General features: G+C 44.5%; 1 protein-coding gene across 1 annotated transcript; it reads left to right on the top strand.

Moving 5' to 3' along the window:
* The first annotated feature begins 2,799 nt into the window (after window positions 1-2,799).
* meox2a (mesenchyme homeobox 2a) lies at window positions 2,800-12,576 on the top strand. The gene is made up of 3 exons (XM_040118139.1): window positions 2,800-3,684; window positions 8,226-8,398; window positions 11,253-12,576. Exons 1-3 carry the CDS (start codon window positions 3,138-3,140, stop codon window positions 11,469-11,471), a joined length of 939 nt encoding a protein of 312 aa, XP_039974073.1. The 5' UTR covers window positions 2,800-3,137; the 3' UTR covers window positions 11,472-12,576.
* Window positions 12,577-14,444: the final 1,868 nt, after the last annotated feature.

Raw genomic sequence — 14,444 nt, 5'->3', positions numbered from 1 at the left:
AGGCTTGCGAGGAAAAAGGCCAGAGTGGCACTCGCATGTTTGTCTTGGTGACGGTGGCACTGGGCTGCGTTTGCTGTAATCGCTCCCGCCTGTGTGACTGACAGCCACAGGTTGAGCAGCAGGTCCACCTTCAGTTTGTGTCCACTGCGGGGAGGACGTGCCGCCCCGGCCTCGCAAGATCACCACAAGCACATCGACAACGGCGGCCTTGCCCTTCCACCCACTCACCTTTATAACCTCTTTGCCTCTTTTTATTCTCCTCTTTATTTCACATGTCATCGCATAATAGGGTTTTAACAAATATGTGCTTTTGGAGTCCAATACAGGTAGTTTTAGATTTATGTCATTGATGGTCTGGGCCAGTATTCACATATCTTCAGATGTGGGTATTTTCAAGTCCAAATAAAAAGTTTCCAGTTGGATCCTGTTCAGCTCAGACTGGAAAAGCATCTGAAACAACATTTACACAATCATGGGACACAAAAATTCTTCCCTGAATCCAAACTAATGGCATTTATTTTAGGGTTAGTAGCTCTCGAAGGCTCCACGTGTATTGAGTATTAGAGAAGACAAGGATACATGAAGAAAAGTTTATATAATGAATAAATGTGTCCAATCTGAATCCTATCAGATGTGGACAACATGACTGGGTGAAATACCTCATATTTTCAAAATAAAAGTCCAGTATCGGAGCAGTATTATTAAAGCGTGATCCTATGTCACACACAAACACACACTAACACTTATTCACACAAGGGGAGATTTAGCCTCGCTAGGACTGACTGAAAACACCCACGCCACAGGCCATCATTGCTGCGAGACCAGCGACGGGATTGGAAACACGTGTATTAATATCTGCTCAAGGCCCTGAGCAAATATATAGCCTGAGCTAGCCTGCTAATAGCCTTAATTTGTAAGGTAAACAGTAGAAGAGTTTGACACTCACTCACCTAAGGTGCTTTTCCTCTGCTGCGCTGCCTCTGCTGCCTTCAGAGGCTTTGGAGGGACTGGTGGCGGGGGTGGGGTGGGTGGGGGGCGCAACAGCGGCAAAGTTACAGCCTGCCTCCGCCATGCTATCTGTTAAAGTACTTTTCTCTCAAAGAGGAATTAATTTCCTTTCTCAGGCGGCCCCGCAGCGCCTGTGGCACAGCCTGTGTCGTCCACCGGATCCCCTGAGTATGGAGTTATTGTGATTGTCCATCTGTAAAACCTGTCTGAGCCACAAAAACTCTGAAACAGCTATAAATTTTAATTTTGTTTTGTATTGTATATTATTTGATTTTAATCTGTACAGCATACGCGTTCAATTCATACTGCGGTTAGTATGCAGTATTATAGACAGTCTCACTGTTGTCTTGAGTTTCGGAGATTTAAAGAGAAAGGGAATATGTGCCTATGGTGATTATTCCTCTTTATTTTTTGATCAAATGTATGAAACGTTTATTTACAATATCTGAATTATGTGGTCTGTATAAATTAGAAAACTGAGAGATTTTAAAGACATAGACCAGATTTTATAATTTTGCATGATCTATTGTCTGTTTTTGCATCAGAGGTCACGTAAATGAGCTTGAGGGCAAATACATGTATTTTTATTTGAGTCTTGGTACAGATCCATTCAGTAACAATGATAAGAAAGGATAAAAGAAGCCCGTGAATGCGTCTCTTTCATTTCCCGGCTGCTGACTGGCTTTTATTCCTACTTCACTTCTGGAAAATGACAGTTTTATGGCCAAATTGATTTAGGGAGACACCAATGTAAGGGCCGACAATATGTGATATGGGTGTTTCGTGTATTTTGAGGTCTTAGGTGGTTGAGATATTTCATCTTATATAAACTCCCGGGAGTTTCCGGGGTCTTTCCTCTGGTCTCTGTCAAATCTACAGACTGGGGATATTATTTTTCTGTCTACATGTAATAGATTAAAAACAGTGATATAAGATGTTACGGGCTTGATTTCAAATAAAATAAAAATGCTGCTGACATCTAAAATAGTTTTTTTTCCAATTTGTACCATTGCTAGGGTGATTAGTAGCCATTTTACAGTGGCCACATTTATTATTTGAGGCAGCTCATCTTTTAAATAAAAGCTGCCGACCTGAAAAAAGATGACCCTTACACAAGGACCGGTTGCAGTGAATTACAATGGAATGTGTTTGATTTTAAGGAGCAGTAGGTAACTTAACTTGGCCGACAAAATGTTAACCCTTATTTTGCACTGCTTTTAGCTTCTTGAGAATAAAACACTGAATATTTCTTTTGAAGCGGCAGGTTCGGTGATTAACCAGAGCTCTGAACCTCACAGGATTCCTACACGACACAGGCAGACAACAAAATGGGCAAAGGAAACCATTAATTGGAGCAACAAGTATCCTTCCCTGCTGCCACAAGACTAAGTGTATTTAACGGGGTCAAAACTGACAAAGACGGGGTGACACGCCGAGTTAACCCCTGACACCCCGTCCCCCTATCTCTCCCCACTCCCTCCCCTCCCCCCACACCCCCTCTCTCCCCCTCCCCCAGCCACACCCATGAACCATTAAGGCTGTTTTCTTGCAGGGAAAAAAGATGGCCACCGGAGGTCAGATCCAAGTCCAAAATAAATTGCCTTCTTTCCTGAGGCTCAGCCATTTTAATAGTACAAATTTATTGTGCTGTGCTTTTTGGAGGGCGATCATATGTATGTGGTCAGTAGCGCGTATGCAGTCTGTGACCCAGCCTCCCTCTCACGTTACACCCTATTTATAACATCCCCTCCGCCGGCTCCCCTCGTTCTGCAGTTCCTAGGAACCTCCTTCTGCTCCCAGCCTCGAGCTCCAGTCCCCTGTTCCTCCTGACATCTGAGAGGCTCTGCTGCAGCTTATCCTGGGTTAACTGTTTATCCTGTACAGCCTGGCAACTGGCCGCATGCTCCGGATTACCAAAGGACACCCATTTCAAAACACACTTTACTTTTTACTCTGACTATCTGAATTTTTTTGACTGAAGGAAAAAGTTTTTGGGTTTGTCAGGGGGAAAGAGAGAAGCATCCTGGATATGTGCTTGTGATCTTTTTGTTTTTGGTTGATTGAGAAACTTTACCCTTTTTCACTTGCCCTTCTCACCTTTCCTGGAGGGCCGTGTGTGTTTGCATGCAATGGATCACACGCTGTTCGGCTGTCTGCGGAGCCCTCACGCCCCGGCGCAGGCCCTGCATCCTGCCTTCACTCAGTCCCCCCTGACTCTGCACGGACGCTCGGACCACGTCTCCTACCCCGACCTGGCCTCTTCATCCTCCTCCTCCTCCACCTCCTCGCCAGCACCGTGTATCATCTCCAGCTACCCGGCCGACGACGGCCTGTTTCCCGGGCAGCACCACCACCTCTCCCACCGCGGCCACCTGCCCTCCCAGCAGCATCATCACCCGCCTCAGCACCATGCGTCTTGGCATATCCCACAGATGCCCTCACCTGGCGGCGCCGCACGCCTCAACCTTTGCCACCCGCACTCCCACTCGTCCCACGACAGTGGGCCCGCAGACCTGGGCCACCCTGGTGGGCCCAGTATGTGCGCCAGCACCCCCAGTCTGGGCAGTGGCAGTACCCCTACGGGGGCCTCCTGTGTGCCTGCAGACTTTGGCAGACAGACTCTGTCACCTGCTGAGGCCGAGAAGAGGAACAACAAGAGGAAAAGTGACAGTTCAGGTAAGAGGAGCTTAGGTCGAAGTTTTTTTACTTCGGTTTTTAAGCCAAGAGTGAAAGGCTGGAACAATCCTCATGGCAGAGATTTTATTTCTCAGACATTTTTCTGCAAATGTTGTTAACAAATGAGCTGCTTTTGACACACTGCACAACCAAAGACGTAATGTGATATTCTTCTGAGGTGTTCCCAGCATGTCTTTGTTCATTTTTTTTGTTAGATAAACATCATCTCATAAATATCGGTGTTATAAGAAATTCCAAGCAGAGCTCAAGAATAACACAAACATCTGTACTTGTCATTCTAAATCTTTCAACACTCTGCAACGGCGGAGATTTTTCTGCAGCTCTGATAGAAAAACAAAAAAACCTGTCTGAAAAGCAGTTTGTAGGTGTTGGCTGACACGCAGCGAGGGTGCTGCAGCAGGCGGGCTGAAGCGTGCAGCGAAGGGCCACAGCGTAACTGTGTGGGCACCTCTGACTACTGGCAAGTTTTGTTTAAAAATCACATCTGGTTTGTGGCGACACTCCTCAGAGGGCAGAAAATGAGGCACACGGTAAAGAATTAATGTCACGGATTGTAAAAGATTACACCGGCGCCTCGTGCCACACTGTACACCGGGACAGAAAGAGGGTTTTTTAGGCGTTTTTCTCGTCTAAAACCTCGCAGTTAAACTAAATCACGTCGGGTTTACCGAACGAAAATGAAAGACTGGGAAACAGAATGTCAGTTTAAAAAAGAATTTATCTCGTTTAATTCGACACGAAAGAGCTATAAATAATTTGTTTATTTTACAGTTCTTTTTTCATGGATTACAAATGATCTCACTATCCCAAGTAAATATTCCAGCACATCGCTTCGAAAAGTAGTTAAAAGACAGGTCAGAGAGATTTATTATTACACAGTTTCAGTCAACAGACATACTGTATGTTCCGTACAGTAAAGTGCACCTGCACTCTCAGCTTCAAGACCAATTTTTTTTGTTGTTGGGGAATTTGTGATTTTGTGAAATTGCCTGCAGGCGTCCTGACGTTAATCTTTGTAATCACCGGACAGTTTTTAAAGATAATCCATAAATAATACAGCCGTATTCAAGGCTTTACATTGTCCTTAAATAGGGACGGACACAGAATTATATAACCTGTATATTAGTGTTAATATACACAAATCCTGTGAACAGAGGTTCAAAAAAAAAAAAAAAAATATGTAACAAATCCCTCTTTTAGGACTGTACTCAAATAGGTAGCACCTCCCTGATGACCTGCAGAACATTTGCACCAAGCAGTCACCACAATAATCAATCACGGCATGACAAACTGCCGGGGTCGGGTCGCGGGAGTTCTCGCAGGGAACGTGATATTAGTGAGAGTTCTTAGTTTTCCAGGGAAACTCTGCTCGCCGTGCTCTCTGTCCATTTGAGGATTGCGGGGCCCTCGGCGCAGGTCCCGCGGCCTTTTAAAGGCCTCTTTGTGTGCACAGCGGGTCACCTGCACTCGACCACTGACCGACATAACTGCGTCTGATTAGTTTTTCGCTCAGGTGGGGCCGGTGGTCATCACGTGGGGGGGGGGGTGTCTGTACCCTTTGACGGGCCGGCTGGTGCTGCAGTTTTCTGAACTCGAGCGTGCAAAAATATAACGGGACTAATTGCTGACTGACTGTAATTGATAGTCAGTGTGGCAGCACTGGAAACGGGTATTTGTTATAATTTAGGGAACAATTACAAATACTAGAAAGAGCAGGTTAAATCCGCATCACTCGCAGATTTAATAGGAACTCCAGATGTTATGTGCTGAAAAGTTACAGATTCCTGCAACAGAAAATATGCCGACCTTATGTAACGTTACAGAGCTTTTCAAGAGGCGAGGACGCTTAATTTTCAGTTTTGTAGTTCTGTTTGTGCTAAACGTCGAGTTATCCACATGCAAAATATTACAGTAGCACATTTAATCCACAAATTCAACACACCACCTCCTGTTTCCTTCCTCCTTTGTTAAATGATGTGGAAACTGAGCACAAAATCCCACTTCCACTGCAACAGCGGCTACATACTCATTACATATGCTGTGCATTCTCTTCACGCCGATTATCGGGGCTAACTAGGTTGCTGACTCAATCAGCTGTCTAAATATCACACCGCTGCCAGTCGCATGAGATAGAGCCCTGCTCGGGTTTCACCATCTGGACCAGAAACCTGAATTCAGATACAGAAATAATAACAAAACCTGAGAGCTAGTTTTCATGCTAGGTTTACCCCTTTTTTGCTCAAATATGAAGCGTCTCAACTTTCTGTGTCTAACGCTCAGTTGATGATGGTTTCCTGAAGGAAGGCCACGGGTTGGGCTAATGAGATGAGCCGCCTCCTTGGTATTTTGCGTGTCTGGTTTCTGGGGAACCTGTTCGTATTTTTTGAGGGCAAGCCGGGGAGCTTTGGCCCTGTGGAGTGTCTGTTAGTGCCCTTCGCTGAGTTTCTGGGTCAAGGGAGTGGCCGTTCTTTAAAAAGTTGCTACACTTTCTGTGTGGAATAATAAAAGGTGCTTGAAGTCTTATTTTGTTGAGGCAGCGTTGTAAAAAGGAGGCGTGAGGTGCTAGAAAGCCACTTGCTGGCCCCCAAATTTTCTTTGAACAAGTTTGAGAAGAACATTGCGGACGTGTTGATTGACTCATTCTTCTGTGCGCTGATCTGTCGTATTATTTCAGCAAAGGAAAATAGAAAGAAAAACACAACTTTTACAGTAGGAAAGAACCAACCAGGCAATTTTCCATCACGAAAAAAACCAAAAAAACAATCAGCAAATCAACATTTTGACTTTTCCGTTCTTGCTTTCGAAAAGAACAAGATATTATTTTCGAGAGGGTTCTTCCTGCACCGAGCTCAGTTCATTTTGGAACCCTAAACGATGTGCCCCGTCTGGGTGCATGTATTTTTCTCATATTATTCCTCCTTTTTTGTGGAGAGATGAAAGTTACAGCGGGGACCTAATTGCTGTGGTGTAGTGGCTGTGTCATAAAAGCCTGCTGCTCGTTTTAACTCCAGGCCTGCTGGACTGAAGCAGCTGGTCGTGTTATTCTTTTATTTCTCTTTACACAATGCCTGTGTTTACCAGAAAGAGAGCGGATAAATACGTCCGAAGACCCGCTTCGATCAGACACACACTGTCTTGAAATTACAGGGAGGGAGAGGCAAGGTCAAGGGGCAGCCGGACACAGGCTGTGGGTCAAGCAATGATCTGTTTCATTTCATAAAATTCATGTGGGAATTCTGGCAGTTTATATATCTGTTTTTCTGTTTGTCCTTGGCTCTAAGACTGTGCGAGTGCCATACAAATATAACTTTAGTAGAGCCGTTCAAGTTAACCCTCATCATCTCTTCAGCCTCTCGTGGGAGTTATTTTGCTCTGAAAAAACACACACTTGATTAGAAGGAAGATCCTCTTTCTAGCAGAGAGACCGAACCAACAGGGGTCCCTCCGCAGAGAAGTCGTAGGTGAAGAGATAGTTTGCCCTCTGACGTGGCCTCGGGCCCTCGCGGTGTTTGTGCGTCTGACTCCGAGCTGCAGGACTATTTACAGTTTGGCTTGACACAGAAGTGCTGGATTAACACACGCACACAACAGAACAGGACCGCAGATGAATTTGCATGCAATCGCTGCTGCCTCCGAGAGCACTGTGCAACTGAAGTGTGTCCAAAAGTGAAACCGCAAAGGCTGCTCACAATAGGAAAGTTTTGCAGGGTAAATTAACCGTACGTGTTTTCTTTAAAAAGTTTGTGGAAATACCTAAACAAAAAGTATTTTCTGGGGTGATGAGCCAACCCACAATTTTGTTCAGAAAATACATAAACTATTGCGAGCCCCCCCACACACACACACACACACACACACACACATTTTCTTATTTTCATTAAAGGTAAACACATCTTTAAATTTCCCCAGCATGTTTTCTATGACATTATCATAGAATTAACATTTCATGTTATGCATGCATAATGTTTCTTAAGGCCTTTGCCTGCGATTTCCCATTTTTTTTTCAGAAATGTTCATCTCATGACTACAGGAATTATTGATGCACTGGCATTCTGAAAACTGCTAAGAAAAGGTGAATCAAAAGATACGAGGCTGAAAAAGCAAAGACACTGTTGCAATTAGTGGAGGAGTTTTTCAGGAAAAAAGAAATATGTAAATCCTGCATAGCTGTTCTGTTTCATACTTAAAGAATAAGGTTGTTGAAACAGATTCCTTTTAAGAGTAAGACAAATTAAATCCATGTTGCCAGTGTAAAAGCCAGCATTTTTTTAACAGCACAGCTGCCCCAGTCAGGCACACATGTGTAGCCGCCCATGAGTCTTTCCAGCCACTTAAAGTGTTCATAAACAATGCGCGAACAATAAAGTGCGATTGACAGCTCCCATTGTTTCCCTTACCTCGCGTCTTCTCTTCCCCTGCTTACGTGCACCTGCCACATAACGTTCGCTTTATTTCTCGTTTGTTTTCGCGTGTAAATCTGCCCTGAGTGGAACAGAAACCTGTGTGGTGTTTGGTTTCAGAGTCCCAGGACGGGAATTACAAGTCAGACGTGAGCAGCAAGCCCAGGAAGGAGAGGACGGCGTTCACCAAGGAGCAGATCCGAGAGTTGGAGGCCGAGTTTGCCCACCACAACTACCTAACCAGACTAAGGCGCTACGAGATCGCCGTCAACCTCGACCTCACTGAAAGACAAGTATGTTCCCACCCACAGCTGCTCGCTTCCCCTCAGGTTTAGACATTATTGAATCCTCCATAAGAACATTAATGCCATGTTGTGAAAACAAAGGTGGCCTTGGGACAACGACGAGGCTTTTCAGCTCGCTACTGTGTTTTCGTAACTTTGTAGTCAGGGCTATTGTGCTCCAGATGTGGCTGTGTGACGGGACTATCGTATTCCAGATGTTCCTGTCTATTCTTTCAGGCGGGGAGACGTGTTGAAGGAAGTGCTGTCTAGCAAGTCACTTCCTCTCTCCCACTAGCCCTGCAAGCACATATTGGTCTCTGAGCGTGGGCCGGTTGCTGTAAAATGCAGGCGCATGAAATAAATAACAGGAGACAAATGGTTGGGGGAAGGAAGCGGCGTACAGCCCTGTTGATCCCCGACAACCGTTTGGAAGCTGTAAGTCACACTTAGTTGACACCTAGCCCGCGATATTTTGCAGTGTGATACAGGGAAGGTTGGATGTAAAGAACAGAGTATAGTGTAGCGTCTCCGGTGACACCTCGGATGCAAATCACGACTTAAGTTCCCGAAGGCACACACGTGTGAGCCTTGTAGATCGTGCGTTTGAGTCATGCTACAATTAAAAGGTATGAATCACTGCATTAATCATGATGTAAACACATAAAACCACCACATCCGCTGACGAACGTACATGAATCATCTGACGGAGAATAATAACCTCTCTCACTGTCAGCATTTTGATTTGTGTCACCAATAACATCAGCGATGGCTCCATTCCATTTAGCACCGTGTGCTGCTTCAGCGGCACAGCTTTCTGGGACACCTAAGTGGAACGGGGTCCTCATCGACGTTATCACTTACACCCGCGCTTTTCCTGCCATCCCTTATTATAATGTCTGGCCTGTGAGAAAGGTCTACAGGCAAAGCAGGTTTTATTTGTATAGTACCGTCTAATACAGTCAACAACAAGGCAATTCAAAGTGCTTTATGTAAAGGGATGCAAGACATTAGGACAAGATATAAAAGAAACACAAGATGGTGGAAAAACACATAAATAGGAATTAAAAGAGTGTGCAAAGAGTGACAAAATTCAGTTTATTCATTTACTGAATGAATCACCTCAACATCTGACAACAGCGTGTCTTTGCTAGCTCTCTGACTACAGCCCCCACTAGACTAACGGTCCAAACATCAGTAGTGTCGTCAGGGTTTGGAGTTTAGTTCCCAATGGGGCCACCCACGCTAGAACTGCACAGGACAGACTCATGGTGCTGTGTAAGGGGCTTCGGGCAAAAAAAATGTCACTGAGAGGAATCTCCCAGTGACGCAACCGGAAATGGCCACGTGAATAGTGATAAGCATATCATAAACTGTGTAAGTAACCCTCTGCTTTTGCTCCTTATTAGAAAAAGTGAAAAAAAACTTTGAAGGAATACTTCTAAATACCACCATGTCAGGCAAAACTCAATTTAACTCCAAAAGGCCACCAAGCTCAGAGTTTCGCCACCAGACTGTTGCATTCATCTTTTCGTGGCTCGTAGCGGCATAAAATGTGCACGAAGTTTCTTCAGCTCATGCAGCACGAGTCGTGCATGACCTCGGTTTTGTGTGGGAAAATATACAGCAGGAGATAGTGAGGTAAATATTGGCATTACAATCAGCTGGCCGTGGCGCTTGATTTACGCTGCGTGAGCTGTTTGGAGAAATTTGATGGATGTTTTATGTCTTTGTAGGCTGTGAAAACTGGAAATTTTTTTCAAGGACGGCAGAGGTGGAGCCACAGGGCAAAACACGTTGTCGGTTTTCGAGTTTAAACCAGCATAGGAAAGGAAAAAAAAAAGATTGAACTTTGCCAAGTAAGCATACATTTTTAGATGTGTAAATATCTAGATCAAAACCAGACCATATTTGGTTTAAAAGTGAATGTTGTTTCAGACCTCTAAGTTACATATGAGCTGCAGATTTTAAACGACTACGTTTCAGCGTGAAGTAGTAACCTTTCAACCAAATTGAGCCCCGTTTTAAGCTAGCTGTCTGGCTTTGATTTTGACTTGCAAACCAAATCAGTGCTTGCCATGCTGTCTAACTCATTATCAGTAGTGGCTTTTCTTGCTATGTTCCGTGCCGTAAAAGCGAAGGAGTTGAGCAGCCCATGAATGCTCCATGGATGCTTAGGCGAGCCGTTCTGAAACAATGGATCGACAGTTTCTGGTAACGTACCAAGGCTTGAAAAGGACATAAAGGTCAGGGGTCTTTGGTGCGATGTGTTGTGATTCGAAGGTGAGTGTGAGAGAGAGTGTGTGTGCACATTTGACATTAGAGCCTGGCATAAATAAGTGATCTTTTGCTAGAGGCCCCCCCCCCCCCACCCCTCCTGCTCTCAGAAAAGGCCCAGAGGCCTGTAAAGAATCCGAGGTGATACTCGGCACGGCGTACGCCCCTGACGTGTAAGACAAACGTTTGCGCTGTCAACTAACTTCCTGACCATGTGACACTCCCCAAAAATAAACCCACCCCACCCTGCGTGACATGGGTGAGTTTGCCCCCCCCCCAAAAAAAAAAAAAAAAACACTCAGGGAGCCTCTGCTGCTACTTGACGTGCAAACTGTTTTAAGCAACAGCTTAATCATCAATCCGAGAGACGTAAATACAGTTGAGGCTGTTGAGTCAGGGAAAAACAGGTAGACACCAAGTGGCAGATGGAACAGTACATATTGCTGATGAGGAAATAGCTGCCAAAGTTTAGAGAAAGTTGCCGGCAAGCAGTAAAGCGTCCTCATTGCTTCGTGATTATTTCTGTGACCTGTCTGCTCTCTCCTTAAGAGCAATGAATTTGACGGCTTCTGTCTACTTAACCCCGCAGGTGAAGGTGTGGTTCCAGAACAGGCGGATGAAGTGGAAAAGAGTGAAGGGCGGCCAGCAGGGGGCAGCAGCTCGGGAGAAAGAACTGGTGAACGTGAAAAAGGGGACTTTGCTGCCGTCCGAGTTCTCTGGCATCGCAGCGCTCCACCACTCGACAGACTCCCTAGCCAATGAGGACAGTCACGACAGCGACCAGAGCTCCGAGCACGCTCACTTATGATGCACGCACACCCGTCCCCGCCCCCCTCGAGCACAGGCCCTGCCTCCGCCTCAGGACTGTCCTTAGAAGGACTGCTGTCTGTTGATTCGCCATCGTCATACAACGATGCTAAACAAGTGTACAAATGTACAGAGGAATGACGTGTGTTAGAGAATACAGTCATCATGCAGGCAAAATCTATATTTCAAGAACTGATCACATAAAGCGAGATGGTGAAATATTTCAAAATGCCATTGGTTAAAAATTTCCTTTTATAAATGCAAACAAAACCCAATATTATAAATATTGAAATGTGATGTTTTGGCTACGGAAAAAAAATTCACCGAATTTTACAGTACATTCTGGAAATCCTATTTAGTCAAACTGTTGTAAACATTCCATGTTGTGTGCCTTGAGAGAAGCAGGCTATGGCTTTGATTTGCACTGTTGAACACACAGTCTGCACCTCAATCAGTTTCTACTGTATAAAATGTAAATTTACGATGTAATTGAGTTATTGATCAAATCAAGCGCCAGGAGATCAGATTTGCCTAGCTAATATAAATGATCTGTAAATACTTCTCAGTATTGTCTTACCTTAACAGTAATTTTATACCCACACTATTCAGCTCACGCAGTAATGGACACTGACAGTTCTTCCGTCAACACTTTTCTGCCTGGTGGTGACATTTTGTAAACAAATCTGAGACCTGAAATAAGCCTTTATTACATTTTTTTCAGGGACAGTTGCAAATTGAATAAAATTTAACCAGTGGTAAACGGAATTCCTCCCGATTTCATGACTTTCCATCCATGCATCCGTCCGTCCATGTGAATCCGGGCTGATGTATTTGTGCTCCGTGACGTGAAGCTGAAATGAATTAAACATTGCAGAGGGTGCAGAAAGCTGGTGATGGGAGTGCATGCTAAATTCACCTTTGCCTCGGGGTATGGTCAGGGTTCCTGCCAAGACTCGGAGCGAGAACCCGCAAAGGATCGTATTCTGTTACAAAATCCAGTTGAAAATAATTTCACGGCTTGATCTCATCTTTCACCACATTGTGATTGTGCATTCTAATTTGTCGAGGAGGCACCTCACACGGCATGTGAGGTTTGTCATTTTTTTCTTCCATCCCCCAAGAGATCCTTGGGATTAATGCGATCTCTTTTTTTTTTTTTTTTTTTTTTAAAAACCTCGCAACTGTGATTCAGTGCCAAGTATTCACGAGTGTGGAGGTCACTCACCTCTTCCACCGGGCCTAAATAATCTAAATTGTGCACAATATATACCACAGATTATAAACTTGACTCAAACACAAGTACAGGTCACAGCACACTCACCTCCAAATATGGTCCTCACTCCTCCTGCAGCTACCAACTGATGTCTAACTCCTGATTTCTTGACTGTTTGGTTAAAAAAAAAAAAAAAAACAGCAACAAAAACAAGTAAGCAAATTTGGCCTAAAACTATCAAAATCTTTATTTAAATTAAAGGGAGTCCTGATTTCATGTGCCTATCGATTGTATTTACCTACAGGCCGGTGTCAGAGGGCCTGATGCATTATAACTGTATACAATAAAAAAAAAAAACTGGACTATGGGCTCTTAACTTTATGATCTCTCCGTGATCAAAAGGCAAGCGATCGCAACTTCAGGGATTCTTTAAATCATTGGATTTTTCTCCCGATAGTAAGCGGCAGTCGGGTGAGCGTTCCCACGGAGGCACGGTACTAATGTTAGATGAGGTTTTGACCTTTCAGTACCCCCCCAATGATCGGGCTGTGCTATCATAAATATGCTGGGCCCTCTAGCAGGGGAAACCATTCTCCAATCCGACCTGGCGTACCTTTTAACCCGTCCTTGAGTCCCAGCCACACCCAAGCACAGTGCAGACACTGAGTTATGTTACCAGGCCCTTGTTATCTACACTGTATCTGCTTGGGCTAATCTACAATGGCGGCCCCATCGCCTTGACACACAGTTTCATCTTTATGTCACTCGGCATACCGGCTGCTATTTGTGTTTATCTGGTTCCACTAATCTCAGAATTAATTAGTAACCTCAGTGGTATCAGAGAACTTTCCGTACATGATTTCCCCTTGACCTGTTTTACCAAAGAACAAAAAGGTCATCAGGTGGGCACGCTTTCACTAACCGGCGTTCAGTCGAGTTGGGGCCCACGTGGCCTATAAGGCTAAACCCCCCCTCTTTACCTGCACGCATACACTTAACAAACACCCCTTTGCAAGCTAAGGGGCTGGTTTATGCTAGACAAGAAGTGGTTCATACGACGTATATGAAATCGAAAGTGTTTATACCAGATTTGGGCAGCCACACTCGACGCTACTTGACCACCCAGCCATCAGTTGCTGCCACCAATACCACTCGTGCTAGTACAAGGCCTCTCCTGGCCGGTCATCAAAACATGATGGACGGGCTAGATGCTAGCCACCAGACTGAATGTATATCTTCTGGGAGTTTTTTTTTTTTTAAATCCATCTGATTTCAAAAGCTACGACTAAAAACTAAAGCTTGGCAACTTGGTGGATATTTTAGAAGCTATTTTTTTTTCCTATGACTGATATTTCAAGCAAAAGTTTGACAATCTTGGGAAATACTCCAAGTCGCTTCATGGTGTTGAGTAATTAACAAAACTCTCACATATGTCTGTCAAATATAAAGCAATGTGCTAAGCTTGGCTTAGCTTAGACTGGAAACAGTGGGAAACGGCTAGCCTGGCTCTGTCACATGGCTAAGTAGTCGTGGTTAATTAACATGTTTTATCCCATTTCTCTAATCTGCACAAAAGCAAGAACAATAACTTGCCGCTTTATGGGGCTTGTGTGGGTTGATGGAGTAGAAGAGTAAAGTAGCAGTACCTCAAAACTGTACTTACAGTTACTTAAGTACAGTAGTTGAGCAAATGTACTTACTTTCTTTCCCAACACTGTTTTTACGTTACTGTCGGCCAGAGAGTGAATAAATCCCCATTTC

This window comes from Xiphias gladius, chromosome 22, assembly GCF_016859285.1.
Source record: "Xiphias gladius isolate SHS-SW01 ecotype Sanya breed wild chromosome 22, ASM1685928v1, whole genome shotgun sequence".
In the NCBI taxonomy this organism is placed as follows: Eukaryota; Metazoa; Chordata; class Actinopteri; order Istiophoriformes; family Xiphiidae; genus Xiphias; species Xiphias gladius.
The sequence above is the reverse complement of the archived record's forward strand: the minus strand, read 5'-3'. Positions and strand labels throughout refer to the sequence as shown.